The sequence below is a fragment of the Suricata suricatta genome, chromosome 10 (genome assembly GCF_006229205.1).
Source record: "Suricata suricatta isolate VVHF042 chromosome 10, meerkat_22Aug2017_6uvM2_HiC, whole genome shotgun sequence".
NCBI lineage: Eukaryota > Metazoa > Chordata > Mammalia > Carnivora > Herpestidae > Suricata > Suricata suricatta.
The window spans coordinates 63,846,362-63,862,123 of record NC_043709.1 but is presented as its reverse complement, the minus strand read 5'-3'; the positions used below and the strand labels follow the sequence as shown (position 1 = coordinate 63,862,123).

At 47.8% G+C, this 15,762-nt stretch overlaps 1 protein-coding gene across 6 annotated transcripts in view; it reads right to left on the bottom strand.

Moving 5' to 3' along the window:
- Positions 1-1,504: 1,504 nt before the first annotated feature.
- FAM186B (family with sequence similarity 186 member B) overlaps positions 1,505-15,762 on the bottom strand; it is a 19,907-nt gene continuing 5,649 nt past the window's right edge. For 3 of the 6 annotated variants that reach the window (XM_029955078.1, XM_029955077.1, XM_029955075.1), the window contains 6 exons: positions 12,870-13,052; positions 9,001-10,669; positions 8,289-8,481; positions 6,516-6,694; positions 5,680-5,865; positions 2,572-2,906 (listed from right to left, as the gene is read on the bottom strand). In XM_029955078.1, coding sequence (XP_029810938.1) covers positions 2,741-2,906; positions 5,680-5,865; positions 6,516-6,694; positions 8,289-8,481; positions 9,001-10,669; positions 12,870-13,052 — 2,576 coding nt within the window. In that variant the 3' untranslated portion in view covers positions 2,572-2,740. Of the gene's footprint in view, positions 1,927-2,571; positions 2,907-5,679; positions 5,866-6,515; positions 6,695-8,288; positions 8,482-9,000; positions 10,670-12,869; positions 13,053-15,762 lie in introns of those variants that run through there. The other 3 variants (XM_029955080.1, XM_029955079.1, XM_029955076.1) reach the window with 2 other exon arrangements.

Here is a 15,762-nt window from a genome sequence, read left to right as displayed (position 1 = left end):
TCGTGCATTTACCAGGCATGCTCCTACCTCAGCTGTTCCCTTGCCCGGCATGCTCTTACCCCATGACTCAAGTCTCACTTCCTCAAGGCTGCTCAAGTGTCACCTCAGTGAGGCCTGATGTGACTTAAAGTTTATTTTTTGAGAGAGACAGAGATAGCATGAGTGGGGGAGGTGTAGAAAGGGAGAGGGAGAAAAAGAGAATCCCAAGCAGGCTCCATACCATCAGTGTGGATCCTGACATGGGGCTCCGACTCATGAAACCCTGAAATCATGATTTAAGCTGAAATCAAGAGTTGGGTGCTCAACTGACTGAACCACCCAGGTGCCACTGACTTGACCTATTTTAAATTGTACCCCCTATATTCTGGTATCTTACCCTCTTCTGAAATTTGTGTTTCTCCATGAGATCTTTTACCATCTCACATTTGGTGTATTTTATTTTCAATTTCTTATGTGTTTTCCTCCAAAAGAATGTAAGCTCCATAAAAGCACTTAAAAAATATATTATCTTTAGTACCGTATCCCTAATGCCTAGAACCATACCCAGTATTAGGTGCTCAATAGATATTTGTTGAATGAATGAATGAATGAATGAGGGCATAATGCATATTTAAGGAAGTCTCAAGAAGGGCCTCCTGGCAGAGTTCCCAAAAACCAGTTGCCTGAAGAATGATTTGCAAGGACAGCACTCTGAATTGCAGAGCTGAGGTTCCTGCTGGGGTGGTCAAGGGAGGAGGAAGTGGCCCTGACTGAGGGAGAGGACCCTGGTGACCAGGAATTGTCTGTAGGATCCAGATGTCCAAGGATGAGTCAGAATCCCTAGTCTTTCTCCCCTACCTTTCATACTTGCTTTCCACACTTAGCTGAGCACCGTCTCAGGGGAAGCCCACCAGCTTCAATTGTGTCCACCTTTCAGCAGGGCCGATTTTAAATTCCAGCCTTCTGACTCTCTAGGCCAGCTGAGGCCCTGAAACAAGCTCTTTGCTGCCTCCTTGTGGCTCCTTCAGCAAAGGAACTCTCTTCTAGAAAGTGAGGCCACAGAAACCAACACAGGACTCCCTCAACATGGGTTGTGGGGGAGGAAACCTGAATCTTCTTGACCCCATGATGACTCTGAATTATGGCAGAGTCTACTTCTCACAGACTTTGCCACCAATGGCAATGACCATCTACTCAGCAAAGTCCTGACAAGTGTCCCAACTGGACTTGGGCTTTTAGTTTTGCAGGCTGGTCATGTCCAGGGAAAGGCTTTGGAGTAACATTTGGATCCCAGGGCTTACCTCGATGAGCGTCGAGGCCAGTCAACTATTATGTCTAGCCTCTACTTACTCTGCCTCCTTCCAACTCACAGTCAATTAATAGCATTTGAGGGGCGATGTGGCCACAGCTAGCTCAGGGTGGGGTGTGTGTAGAGAGAGGAGGGCCTGGGTGTGGCATGGGGTGGTGGTAATGGGGCTACAGGTGGTGAACTGGAGAACCAGTGCCCTGCAGGATGCTGCTCAGCTGCAGCCAGCTGTTGTTTTTGCAGCAACAGAAATCTGCCCAAGCTCATATCAGTCCCCCAGATGGGGGACTATCCTGGAATGCTACTAGGTTATCTTGTGGCCTGTAAGGCAGGGTTAGAGCTGGGCCTCAGGAACCATGTGGTTGGGTTTTTGAGTTTATTTATTGAGAGAGAGAGAGAGAGAGAGAGAGAGAGAGAGAGAGAATCCCGAGGAGTGTAATGAGGAGAGAATCCTGAGGAGTTTCATTACACTGCAGCAGGAATGCCTCTCCCCCTTCCTCCCCAACCAGGCATCCTTGCCGTATGTTAAGCCATACCTCAGAAGTCATTTCTACTCTCACATCATCCAAAGGCCAGCTTTTCATATCCTACATCTTCCTCTTCTTTCCAGTCTTCAACTTGGACAGAAGCAAGGATGAGCACTGTTCGTGATAAACAGAATCACTGGGTTGTAGGTTCTCTGAGGACAGGGTCATTTCCTAGCCAATGTCCCCAAGTCAGGTGCGGCTGGGCCCGTGGAGAAAAGGGGGAGGGTGAAGGCCAAGTGGGAGATGAGGCAGATGGCTGTGTGCTGGGGGGGAGCAGGGTAGACAGTGGTACTCATGAGCTGAATGAACTCACAAGAGCAGTGTTGTAACTGAATTGAAGACGTTTGCCAGAGATGGCCTCCTAAGCCCAAACCATATAGGTGTGGAACCTCTGGGGCTTCATTTCTTCCACCTTTGTCCTCACTCCTCAGAGACATGTTCGCCTTTGCCTCCCACCCAGTGACGCTTGGCTCTGACTGGTGCTTGGTATCTCCTTTTGTTCTTATCTTCTGAGCTTTCCTGCTAATCATGAGCACATCAGTTACTTACTGTCCATGTCTCTGATTAATTGAAAAGTTACTGGTGCCTAGTGTGTGCCAGGCACTAATCGTGGTCACCTTGGCTTGCTGGCTCCCAAAGGGCAGAGATGACACTTGGGGAATCCTCCCTGATTGGCCAGGAGTCAGGGACCAGGTGGTCATAGACCTGGTTCCAGAAATGAGTTTGGAAGATGTGGGTTTCAGCAACAACACAAAAATCTTTAAAAAGAAACACGCCTCTATTTTATTAAAAATATACAGTTTGGGAACCAAAGGAGGGAAGTGGTGTTTCTCAAAGTTCTAGGATTATTTAGCAATGCCCAGGATGTTTGTTTAAAAACACCAGCTGGGAAGCTGCGTTTGAAACAAGTTGTCATGTGATTTTTCAGTCACCCTAAGGTTTGAGAATCACTAAGGGATGGAGTGGAGACTGAGACTGTCTCGATCCTTCTGGCTTTTAGGATTCCAGGGGAGGATTCATTTGACTTTTTACAAACCAGCTCAGCTGACTCATCTGGGGCTTCCTGGGATTCGTTTCTTTTCGTCACCAAGACACTGGAAAAGTTAATTCAATTATGGGTTGGAGAGCAGCTGAGAAAGGCCCCAGGATGTGGGTGCCCACCCGGCTCACCCAAGAGCTTCCCTAGTCGGCTCTGGGAGGCAGTCCAGGGCTGCGCCCGGACTTGACTTGGATGTGGAACTGATTAACATAACTGTGCCATCTTAGGGGCTCTGCTTCTCTTCTTGTGATCTGCCTCGTCTCACATGGCAGGAAACTTTCTCTTCCCTCCTCTCATTCTTCCCTGCTCCTTCCTATCCATGTTCCTTCCTCTCCACTCCCATCTAATCTCCTTCCCAGAAACCAAGTTATAAGCCCTCTCCTCTGTCTGAAGCATGTTGGAGAGGCATGCGAGTCTGTGCTCGCTGCACCTTGGCCATGCATGTGGACCACCGTGTATGTAGCTGTGCAGGCCGGGAGCAACCAAGGGCAGGGCAGTTAGAGTCAGGGTTAAGATCCTTCTCCAACTGCAGACAGTGGTATATGCAGGCACACAGCTGTCTTACCTATTGAACAGAGCCCAGGGGAGACATTTATAAGATGAAGCAGAGAAAACTCTTGGAGAATGGGGTCTGATGGCTTTTAAGGGACACAGCCTTTCTAGTGTCCCAAACCACAGAAGAAAGATGAATATCCCTTCCCCACATTCTGATAGACCACCCCAGTGGCCTGTGGATGAGACAGGCTGTCCATTCCAGACAGAAGAATGGGCAGGGGGCGTGTAGTTGGTCCTAGTTATGAAACCAGATGGTGGCGTGACCTGGGCCAGGGTTGCTGGAGAGGTGGCAGGATCCCAAAGAAGTGAGTGACCTGGGACCACACAGCAGGTGGATGTGAGCATTTGTGGTGAGTCAGGGGCAGGTGGTCAATGAGAAGCTGCATCCTGGGAGTGGAAGCAGAGTGTGTCTCCAGAGGTTCAATGCACGGAGCACTCACAAAGAAAGCAGCATGGCCACCATCCCTGAGGCAGCAGGAGCCTGGGCAGCAGCAGCAAACTTTCAATAGAGAGTGGCAGATTCCCACGTTATGATAACAGGGTCCCTAGACAACACGGGAGGCCCCCACACTGAACTGTCTAGAACCAGCCTGACATGCAGGCAGGTGATGCCAACCTGGGATGAGGATCAAGAAGACAGAAGAAGCAGGGCTTTGCCTCTACACCTGATTGTGTGATAAACTGAATGAACTTGTATGGAGTTAAAAAAAAAAAAAGTGGTGGTGGGGGGGAGAAAATTGCATTCACCTAAATTCCCCAGGAAAGGGGAATGTCTTGCTGGGAATAATATTTTGATAAGTGCTTAAGCCTGAAGCTGAGATCCCAGTGGAGGCCTGGGTGTGGGTGGAACAGCTCTGCATGAGACAGGAAGGAGTTTTTGACTTTTGTATGTTATGCCAGAGAGAGAAGAAGAAAAGAGGCTGTTTGGTGCTGTTCATTCTGAATCGCTTTTCCTCAACATCCCCCTATATTTTCAAAAAGTTACTAATAACATGAAAGGATTGGGGTTGAGTGGAGTGTGTATTCTTGATATTTATGGACACATACTGTGTGTGTGGGAAGAACAAAGGGGTTGGGGCCTCAGATTCAAACAGATGCGAAGCAAAGCCCAGGCACTGGCCGGGATGCAGAGAGAGGAGGAGCTTGGAGATGAGAGACTCTACTGTAGGGGACCTTGGGCAAAGTTAGCCAAATCTTAGGGTGGGGCCCCAGTTGACCTCTGGGTTACTGAGTTCTGCCACAGTGTTGTTTTGGTTACTCTTAATCAATTTTGTTTGCTTTATCCAACTCACCACACACACACACACACACACACACACACACACACACACACACACACCTGTTGGCAATTCTCCAGGAAGGTATCTGGTTACTCTTAATCAATTTTGTTTGCTTTATCCAACTCAACACCACACACACACACACACCTGTTGGCAATTCTCCAGGAAGGTATCTCCATAATAGCTGGGACTCTCAGGCCCACTTCAGAGCAGAAGCAGAGCCAAGGACCGGCCCTCTTTGATCCTGTCTCACCTAAGTCTTTGTCTGGAGGACAGGGTAGCACCAGCATCTTACAGCCTTGGTTCTGATTAGATCTAGACTGGCAGGTATCAGTGCCCTCTCCCTGCCAAAGATCTTTAATTGTGGCAGGGCCAGGGCCATAAGAGGCAGCGGGAATTGCTGCAAAAATCTAAAAAGGCTCCTTCAAAGAGCCTTAAGTCTTCAATAGTGACATCTTCAAGCCAGAAGAGGCAAAAGAGAGTTGAACCTTCTTAACTAGAAAAGCCTCTTGTTGGCCCACTGAGTCCTGCCTCTTCCTGTGAACTATTCTCCAAGGCAGTAAAGAAATGGGAATGCCAAAGACAGGCCCATGCCTGAGTCTCAGGTTCATCACATGATTCTTGGTCTCCTTCATCTCTCCATTCCTGCACCTCCTTGAAAACAACCCCCAGGCCTAGCGCAAGATTCACCTCCTGAGCAACTCACATGCAGCTCAAGAAACAACTGGAAAGTTAAGACTTGTGTGGCAATCTTCTGATACTCTACATAAAGTTCTTTGAGAGAAACAGAATGGTGGCATGCGGACCCAAGCTGATGGCCAACAAGGCAGGTAAGCATCTATCTGTCTGATGTGGTATAATAAATGAGGTTGTTATGAATGTCTGGAAAGAGATCTCTTGGGTGGTTGGACAGAGTCAGTGTGTACTCTGGCCCCTGACCTTGGTGGGAAGGTTTCCCCAAATACAGATCAACCATCCAACCTTGCACCTTACCGGGCCTTGAGGGACCTCAAGCTTTTATGGTAGGAGGACTGCACATCCAAGGTCAATAGCCGGGGAATGTCTGGGTACCCCCCTAGCTGGTCCCAGGTCAGGCAGGGGGGAGTCTTCTTTTCTATTGGGTGACTGGATGAGGCCACATCAGTCTTCCAGATGGCTTCTATCTGGTTATCCTGTTGGCTGGGATGTTGAGTTGAAAGTGTAGAAAGAGACAAAGAGTTTTAGACACACAGAAGGAGATCGAGAAACAAGCTCTCCAAGGCCATAAGACCCAAGAAGTCAGCCTTGTTGTCACCACCATCCTGTCATCTCTCTTCCCCTTAACTCTAAGCCTCACCTCCCTGGGGCTCCTCTGGCTGAGGAGCTGCTGAAGGGGCACTAGAATAGCCGCTGTTCTTCTAGGTACATGCCCCAGCAGTGCTCTGCACTGGGCCATACTCAGTGAGGATGTGGGTCTTCTTGACTGCCCCGAGGCTCATGGTATCTCTTTCTAAGCCTGGGAGGGGAGGTCACATGGTGGGGAGGATAAGGCTTGTTTATATGGACAGACCAATGGCAGGTGCTGGACCAACAATGCTCAGATGTGGGTCCTCAGAGTCTTTCAGTTGCAATTTGAAACCTATTTGGGTCGGGCTGGCTCCTGAGCCCACCCATCTGGGCCAATGGCCAGAGCTGAGCAGGGCAGAGAAGATAGGCATCTTACAACTCACAAGGTGAGCTCTGTCTGCCTGTGCCTTCACCAAGCTCCTAGTCTCCACAATCTGGCCACTCCAGCTTGCTCCATCTCCCCATCCGTTCAGCTGGCTGCCTACCAGGTTCCCTGCACCTACCGGGCCATGCGCAGGGGCTCACATTCCCAGTGCTTGCATGTAAAGTGCCCAGGAGGATGCCCGCAGGAGTGGCCGCATGAGCGCATGCGCTGGAGGAAGGATGTGGGGGGCTTATTTTTCCTTGGCTTTGTGGAGGTGACCACAGGGGTGTGCAGATGAACGTTCCATTCCAGCCGGAGCTAGGAGAACCAGCAGAGAGGCATCAAGGAGACAGGAATTTATCCCCTGTCTAGACCAGAAGGAGGCAGAGCCTGACTCAGGGCTAAGAAGAGAACGTAAGGCCCAGGTAATCCCTCCAATTAGAGAGCCCTGGGACCCCCAAGTATCATATTTCCTAAAAATTCCTTGAATTATTATTTGCTAGGTTAGTTTCTGTTTTCTCCTTTGTTGTGGAGAATCTGGACAATGAACAAAACAGCAAGAAAAAAACTAAAGGAAGTCAGAGCAGCTGGAACTCGAGAGAGCACTCCGGGTTCAAACATGAGGCCAAGTTGTGCCTAGAATGCTATGGGTATTTTTGCACCCAGTCTCTGCCCTGGCTCTGGGTAAGGAGCTAGAGAAACCCTTTTAGCCACCCAAAGAATTGTCATATAGTCCCTACTAACAAGTCAAGATGCCTACAATTTAACAAGTCAAGATACCTATAGGAGTTGATTGGGACTAGTATAAAGTGATAGGAGATTGAGTTGGGAGATGGCCCCATGGCCAAGGCTCCTCCAACTGCCTGACACAGGCACTTACACTAAGTCCCTTCAGCACACAGCTTCCCCCAGACTCAGTTCTGAGCCAATGCCATGATTTCTAATTCCCCCGGGTGGTCAGTTAGCCCATGTCAGCACTTGCTACTTCTCTGACCCTGCTAGCAGGGGAAACTGAATCTAGCCCTCAGAGAGTAAAAACAGCGCAGACCTACGGATCAGGCCTCAGAGTGACTTTGTGTTGTCAATAGCAACACCAAAAACTAAAAGGCAATGAGAAATGCTGTCAAAAATTAGAGGGAAAATGCATTCTAACCTAGACTTCCATATCCAGGCCAACTGTCAAGTAAGAGTGAAGATACTAGGGGCGCCTGGGTGGCTTAGTTGGTTAAGCATCTGACTCCAGCTCAGGTCATGATCCCATGGTTTGTGGGTTCAAGCCCTGAGTCGGACTCTGGGCTGACAGCTGAGAGCCTGGAGCTTCAGATTCTGTGTCTCCCTCTCTCTCTGACCCTTCTCCAACTTATGTTAGCTCTCTTGCTCTCTCTCTCTCTCTCTCAAAAATAAACATTAAAAAAAAGTGAAGGTATTACATAAAGATGTTTTCAGACACTGATTTTATCTGGCAGGAACCTTGGTCAGGAAGTGACTGGAGGAGACCTGGCATCTAGAAAGCAAGGGAACCATCCACAGAGAAAGGCAAAGTGAGATTCCAGCATGTGGGTAAAAAGGACTGCTGTGACCAAGTCAGTAGAGGAACCAGAACACACAGGAACAAGGCTGAGGGTCCCATGGGGAAGGGAGGACTTGAACTCCTCTCCAGGAGGACTACAGGGTCCAGCTGCCTCCTCTCTCAGAAGAGTCTGTTCTATGGTTCTTTATGAGGGCCCCCCTCTCTCTCTCTCCCACTCTCCCCATATATGGAAATCGGAAAGCTGCCCTTCCTTACACTTAGGAGCCTGCAGCCTTTGCCTCTTCCTGGCTCAGAGTCTCTAACCTGCCTTCTTATTTCCCATCCGCTACCCTGCCCCCAGTCACGCCCCACCGGCTCACATCCCTGACAAGGGAGGCCCACCTTGGGAAACATGGTCACCATGCTGCTCAGGCATGCTCGGCGCTTCTCCTCCAGGTCCTTCTGCTTGTCCGTCCAGGACTGCAGGCAGAGGCTCTGCATGTGGTCGATGTTTTCCAGGTAGATGGGAAGGTTATGGGTCTTGCAGGTAGTCCCAGTTTCTTGCGTGACTTGTATGTGGTTGATCACTTCCTGTCTGGGAAGTGAGAGAAGGGAGTTAGTAGGTGAAAGGGCCTGCTCCCCAAGTCCCTTAACCAGCCATGACTCTGTGTTTGTAATTCCTGACAGCAAGGAGGGAAACGGAGGTTGCTGAGAGTCAGGAAAGCAGAGAGCAGAGAGGTGGGAGGTGGTGGCAGGTGAGGAGCTTTGGGGCCAGGCTGGAAACAGAAAGAGAGAATGAGGTCAGCAGGGGAACATATCAGGTGCATTAGGGACAGGGCGATAAGAAGAGAGGAAGAAATAAAGAAGTGGCCTCAGAGGAAAAACCCATTACGAAAAGAGCAATTTGTATGTGTAAGTGTCCGACCTCCCACATCTCCATGGTCACCCAAGGCTCCAAGGTCAGACATCCTTTGTCAGCCCCCTCCCTCAGGGGACCTTGTCCAGGTCTGGGGTGACTCTCTCCCATTCCCATTTTCTGCATGCTCCTCAGCTCCCTCTGGGTTTTGTCTCTGCCCACACACTGCAGTTGGCGTGGGTGTCAGGGAGTACCTACCGGAGGCTCTGGAAGTGTCTGTAGAGGATGTACTTATGGCACAGACACTGCAGCCGAAGCATGTTCAGCTCCATGGTGGTGATGGTGAGCTCCAGCGCCTTGGTGCGTAGGTAGTGGGGCAGCCCCAGGTCAGCCTCCTCGCTCAGGAGCTGCAGATTCTTCCTCTGTGCCTCCACACCCATGTGGTACACTTTTCCCTTGAGAGTTACCAAGGAGATAGGCAAAGGAGGCCAGGACACCCTTTGGATGGATGTCCCCATGACAGGAAAGGAAGCTGATTTCTTGGGCTTCGTGGGACCCTGGCAGGTCTGTGGTTTCTGGGTAGACTTGACTGAACTCATGCTCCTCCGGTTTCTGGGGGCAGGCTGCTGGGTATTAAGGAACTTGGGTAAGTGTGGCCTCCTGCCTTGGTGAGCAGACTGGGCCCGGCTTGGGGGAGGCACCAGCGACACCTTCTTCAAGTCTCTCCACCGCCTGGTGGTCATGAAGAGCATCCTATCCGTGTCCTCCCCTGGTGGCTGTGGCTCCCTCCATCGGCCCCCTTGCTCCTTTTCCTGCTGGCCCGACCTTTGCCACTGTTCCCTTGCTGCCTCCTCCACCGCCCACTGCTGCAGCTTCTTCTGGTGCTCCTGCTCCAGCAGGGCCCACTTCTTCTGCCTCTGCAGCCACATCTCCTCCTCCTCCAGCCACTGCTGCCTCTGCCTCTCCCAGGTGAGCTCCTCTTCCCAGTGTTCCGCCTTGCTCTCCAAGGCCACCTTCCTGGAGTTCTCTGGGGACAGTTGCATCCTCAAATGGGACTTAATTTGGAGTCCTTCCTTCTCCTGGGCTGGTTCCTGGACATCCTTTTGATCTTTGACTTGGTGGCCTGGGCTTTCTGCCACTGGTCTTTCCCATTTCTTAGGAGACTTGTGATCCACCGAGGACAGCAACATGGGCTGAAGACGTTCAGTGTCCTTGGTGCTGTACACATCTGCAATCCTCGAATGAATGGTCATGGTGGAAAGCGGCTGAGATGTTGAAGGCCTGGCATCACCGTCCCAGGCTGTGGCCATGGGACCTGAGGAGAGTGGTAAAGATAACTGCTCCTTCTTGGGTTCCTGTTGGGTTTCCTCCATGACTGTTTCTTTCTTTGGGAGGGTGTCTTTCTCAGGAGGCCCCAGGGAGTCAACCAAGATCTTGGTCGGTTCTTCTGCTTGATCTCTAACAGACTGAGCCTTCTTTAGCTGGAACTCTAAGGCATGCTTTATCAGGAGAAGGTCATGGTATTTCCCCCCTAAAATTTCTATTTGCTTTAGTAGGGCATCCCTCTTGCTCCGGAGAACTTGCAGGGAATTCTGGAAGTATAGCCTCTGGCTGCTAAGTTCTTTGGTCATCTCTATTTTCAGGTTCCTGTATTTGGTCTCCAGGTTTCTGTTCTCTTTGTGCTGGAGGGTCAAGGCCTTGTTGAGGCTCTCTACCATGGCAGACATGTACCTGATGGCTCTGAGCTCCCCCTGATTGAACATGGTGGAGTCCAGGAGCTCCTGCAGCATGGATTTCACCTCAGAGACCTTCGTGCAAGTAGTGTGATTGTCCTGGAGCATCTGTTCTGGGCTCAAAGGCTGAGGATAGGATGCAGATTTTGGGGGCCTCTGTTCCCACCAGCCCTGCCAGAAGGTGTGTTTGGATACTAGAAGACAGAGAGAGAAAACAAAGGCAACACACTCCCATGAGCCCCAAGGATTATACTGATTCTGCACACCCTGCCTGGCCAAATTCTCATCCAACTCTCTTACACCTTTGGCAAGAATAAGGAGCTGAGGCCAGGGGAGATGTTGTCAGGAGAGATCTCTGACAGGCTCAGAGCTTGCCCAGAGCTTACCTGTCAAGGTCAGCCAGCTCTGTAGCACCTGCAGGCCCCTGGGGCCCAAAACTATTCAATTCAGTTCAATTCAATTCAGTGTACTTCTGATCTCACGTATTTCCCTGGAGTAAAGTCTCTTTTCTAATCATGCTAATTCCCAGACTCAATATCCATGTTTGGCTACCTATTGCCAACTCTCCAAACTCTGGAAACCACTCAGACTCCAGGTCACCTGAGAAGCTTTGTTTCCCTTTCCCGTCACCACTGTACTGTGTAGAGAATTTATCACATGGTTCTGCAACTGTTCACATGTTGGGTTTTTAAATGACTAATGTCATTTCCCATTTTGGGGGTCATGAACCCCTTCAATACTTTGATAAAAGCAGGGGACCTTCTCCCCAGGAAGATGCGCATAAACACAGATCTGTGCACTGAGTTCAAACCTGTTCATAGACCTCAGCTCCTCAGGGCTGGATCATGGTTATAGCTGTATCCCCTTGACCTACCGTATGTAGGGCTGCTGGAGTGATTATCTTGGACCATCCATTCATTTGCCCATTCAATGAACATCACTAACAGGAAAAACACTGGCTAACTTTGGATGAGGAGCTAAAGGGACATGGAAAGTAAATGGCATTGAGGTCAATCTAGCATTTAGCTAATATTGTCAGAGAGGCCATATTGTTCAGAGCTTGAATTCCGGAACCAGGTAACTTGGACCTGAATCCCATCCTTATTACTTGCTTTAGGCAAGTTTCCTAACTTCTCAGTGGAAACTTCTCTGTTTATAAAAAATGAGGATAACCAACCGAAACATCTACTAATAGGATTTCACTAGATTATGCATGTTTAGTTGCAAGCACAGTCCCAGGAGCCTAGTTGGTGCTCAATAACTAATCCCTAAAAAGAAATGAATAAGGCACAGCCCTTGCCCTCCAGGGTTATTAATCTATCAGGAAAATATATACAAATAACTATATTTCAAGATATAAAATGGTAAGGATGGTAGGAGAGATTATTTCCTTATCCACCTTTCCCTGCTTCCTCCCTCCCTCAACTATCAATCTGGCTTGGTTGATAATGAGTCTGGTCATGAGAATCAATGGTAAAACACTAATGTGACCTATTGTTTATTAAGCCCTTAGCATGTTTTAAGCATGGTGCCAGGTGCCTTACACCTAGGGTAAGTGGTCAGGTGCTCCTCATTTTGAATATGAGGAAAGTGAGGTTCAGAAGGATCAAGTAACTTGTCCAAAGTCACACAGTCAGAAATTGGCATACGGGATTCAACCTCAGGTCCATCTGACTGTGAAGCCCATGCTCTTGAGTAAGATTAAGAAGCCAGAAAACCTAAGCATGGGATCTGGTTTTGCCAGTTTTTTGCTTTGGGGTGTGTGTGTGTGTGTGTGTGTGTGTGTGTGAGAGAGAGAGAGAGAGAGTGAGAGTGAGTGAGAGAGAGAGAGAGAGAGAGAGAGTTCCTTTCTCTTCTCTGAGATTTAATGTTTTCATCTACAAAATGAAGGAGGAGTTAGATAATCTCAGGTTCCTTGTAGTGCTGATAGGAGTAAAATTTCAAGATTGAGCTATGTTGTTGACTGACCATTTCTGGAGCAGCCACAATTGAGAAGGTTCTGGAAGGGCCTCTGGCTGAGTCTCATCACACTTCTTGGGTCTACAGCTGGATTTGGTGTAAGGAAATGATGTTTGGGCTCTAGCTACAAACTCTAGCCTTTTTGGCCTACTAGCCTTGATCCCCAGGACCTGCATGAGGCTACACCTCTGGGAAGTATCAACAGGGACCTGTCTCCACGTTACCCCTTCCTCCAGCCCCTAGGGACTGCTCAGAACTGCTCAGTGCTCAGCTTGGGTTCAATACCCCAACCCTTCCTACTGCCTCTCCATTTCAGATAAGGCTCTTGTTATGAAGGATAGTCAGAAAGACCCCATAAGCGCCAGTATGTGACCTCTTTCCCTGAGATGGCATCCACTCCACCCAACCCCCCTCCCAGGTGCTCCTGGAACCTACTTTGTGTTCTTTTCTTTTGTCCTTCAATGAGAGTGGAACAAAGGGAAATGAGAGACTCGATGCCTCCTTCAGTGGCAATGAGAGAGAGAGGTAATACCTTCTCCATCACCTGGATCCATTCATCCAGGGCTTCCTCTTCCTCCTTACACGTCCTGTTCCTGAGCTCATAGGTCAGATTGTCACCTAGAGAGAGAGTGGGAGATGCAGGCTGAATGCAATTTGTCCTCTAGGGAGCCCCAAGGAGTCCTGTAGCACAGGGGTTACAGCATGAGGCTTTGAGGTTGGATTAGCTTCACCTCTTAATAGCTGTGTGATGTTGGGTAAGTCACTTGTTTCTCTGAGCCTCAGCATCAGTGCCTATAAAAGGGTTGGGCGGAAATTAAATGAGATAATGCATGTGAAATGATTAACATGAGGCCTGCTGTGGAGAAAATATGCAGTGGACATTACACAGTATTGTTGTTTAACTATAAAGCTAGGGAATTGTCTGCCTTGTTATTGCTCTATCCCTATTGCCTAGTTCATTATCTGGACAATTAAATAAATTAACTGGAGTGAAAAGCCCTGCTTAGTTCTTGGGGGCAGCTGAAGGACCATAGAACTACAAGCTCCTTGGAGGCAGGGCAGGGTGGAGGGGGTGGGGCACATCCCCATATCATCTCACTCCAACACTGCAGCATCCACCCAACCTCATAGCAGCCTAAGGTCTCGTGATGGCCTACCTCTGATGTTAATGGGGGCAGCACCTGGTCCAGGGCTGCGTACAGTGGGTCTACACTCAAATGGCTATACCAGTTGTTTACAGCTGTCATCAGTGCTGTTTGGCCCAGTGCCCATACAGTAAGGGTCATTAAGTACTCTGAATATCACACATGGATTCTACTATAAAACACCTGGTATGTTCCACCAAAGAACTGTTAGAGTTAATAAACAAATTCAGTAAAGTTGCAGGATACAAAGTCAACACACAAAAGTCAGTTGCATTTCTATAAAGTAACGATAAATTATCTGAAAAAGAAAGAAAACAATCTCATTTACAACAGCATCAAAAACAATAACATGCTTAGCAATAAATTTAACTAAAGAGGTGAAGGATCTCTGTACTGAAAGCTATAAGACACTGATGGAAGAAATAGAAGAAGACACATATAAATGGAAAGATACTCCATGTTCATGGATTGGAAGAATCAATATTGTTTTATTTATTTATTTGTTTTTAATGTTTTTTAAAATTTATTTTTGAGAGAGAGAGAGAGAGAGAGAGAGAGAGAGAGAGAGAGAGAGAGAGAGGATGCGAGCAGGAGAGGGTCAGAGAGAAAGGGAGATACAGAATCTGAAGCAGGCTCCAGGCTCTGAGCTAGCTGTCGGCATAGAGCCCCACTCAGGGCTCGAACCCACGAACTGTGAGATCATGACCTAAGCCGAAGCCGGATGCGCCACCCAGGCGCTCCTCAATATTGTTTTATTTTATTTAATGTTTAATGTTTTATTTATTTTTGATACAGAGAGAGAGACAGAGCATGAGAGGGGGAGGGGCAGAGAGAGAAGGAGACACAGAACCGGAAGCAGGCTCCAGGCTCTGAGCTAGCTGTCAGCACAGAGCCTGATGCGAGGCTCAAACCCACGAATGTGAGATCTGACCTGAGCCGAAGTCGGAGGTTTAACCAACTGAGCCACCCAGGCGCCCCTCAATACTGTTTTAAAACGTCCATACTACCATTTAAAACCATGTATAGATTCAATGAAGTCTCTATCGAGATCCTAAAGGCATTTTTCACAGAAATGGAAAAAACAATCCTAAAATTCATATAGAACCACAAAAGGCCCCAAATAGCCAGAGCAATCTTGAGATACAGAACAAAACTGGAGGCATCATACTACCTGAGTTCAAACTATATTACAAAGCTATAGTAATCAAAACAATATGGTATTGGCATAAAAACAGATACATAGACAAATGGAGCAGAATCAAGAGCCCAGAAATAAACCTATGTATATATGGACAACTAATTGACAAGGGAGCCAAGAATACATGGTGGGTAAAGGATGGCTCTTCAGACTGATATTGATGAACCTGGACATTCATGTGCAAAAGAACAAAACAGGACCCCTATTTCACAGCACTCAAAAAAAATTAACTCAACATGGATTAAAGACTTAAATGTAAGACCTGAAACCATAAAACTCCTAGATTTTGTGGATATGGCACAGTAGCAGAAATTTTTTAGTTTGATGTAGTCCTGCTGGTTCATGTTTGCTGTTACCTTTGCTTTTGGTGCCATTTCCACAAAATCGTTGCTGAGACCAATGTCAAGAAACTTTTTCCCTATCTCTTTTTCTATGAGTTTTATGGTTTCAGGTGATCTAGCTTCAAGAAAAGCAAGCAGTGAGTAGTGCTTAAGAAAAATTGTTTCAGTACCTAATGGATAGTTGATACCTGTCACAACACAGCATTTTATATACTGTTAAGTGAAACTGCAATACAATCTAAGTTTATTTTGGGAGTGTTTGCTGTATAATTGGATTTAATGAAATGTTTAGAGGTGCAGTAGGCATGCTTTGAGTAGATATGAAAGAAAATGCAAAATGCTTATTGATTCATGATGTGGTTTCATCTTAGCTTGGGCAAACCATGCAGTATTTAACACATCGCAGCAGAATATTTACTATTGAAGCTTGAAAAGATGTGAGTTCTTTGTGTGCAATCTTTCATTTATGCATGTGAGAGGGTTTTCTTTTTTTTAATATTTTTACATTGTAGTACTTGTTTTGCTTGTTGGGGGTGTTTGCTTATTTAATACATTCCATCAGGGACAGAAACTACATGCTGGTTTTTTTCCCCTAGGAAGTGTGTCTTGGGTTTTTCCCTTATTATTTTCTTTACTTTTTTTTT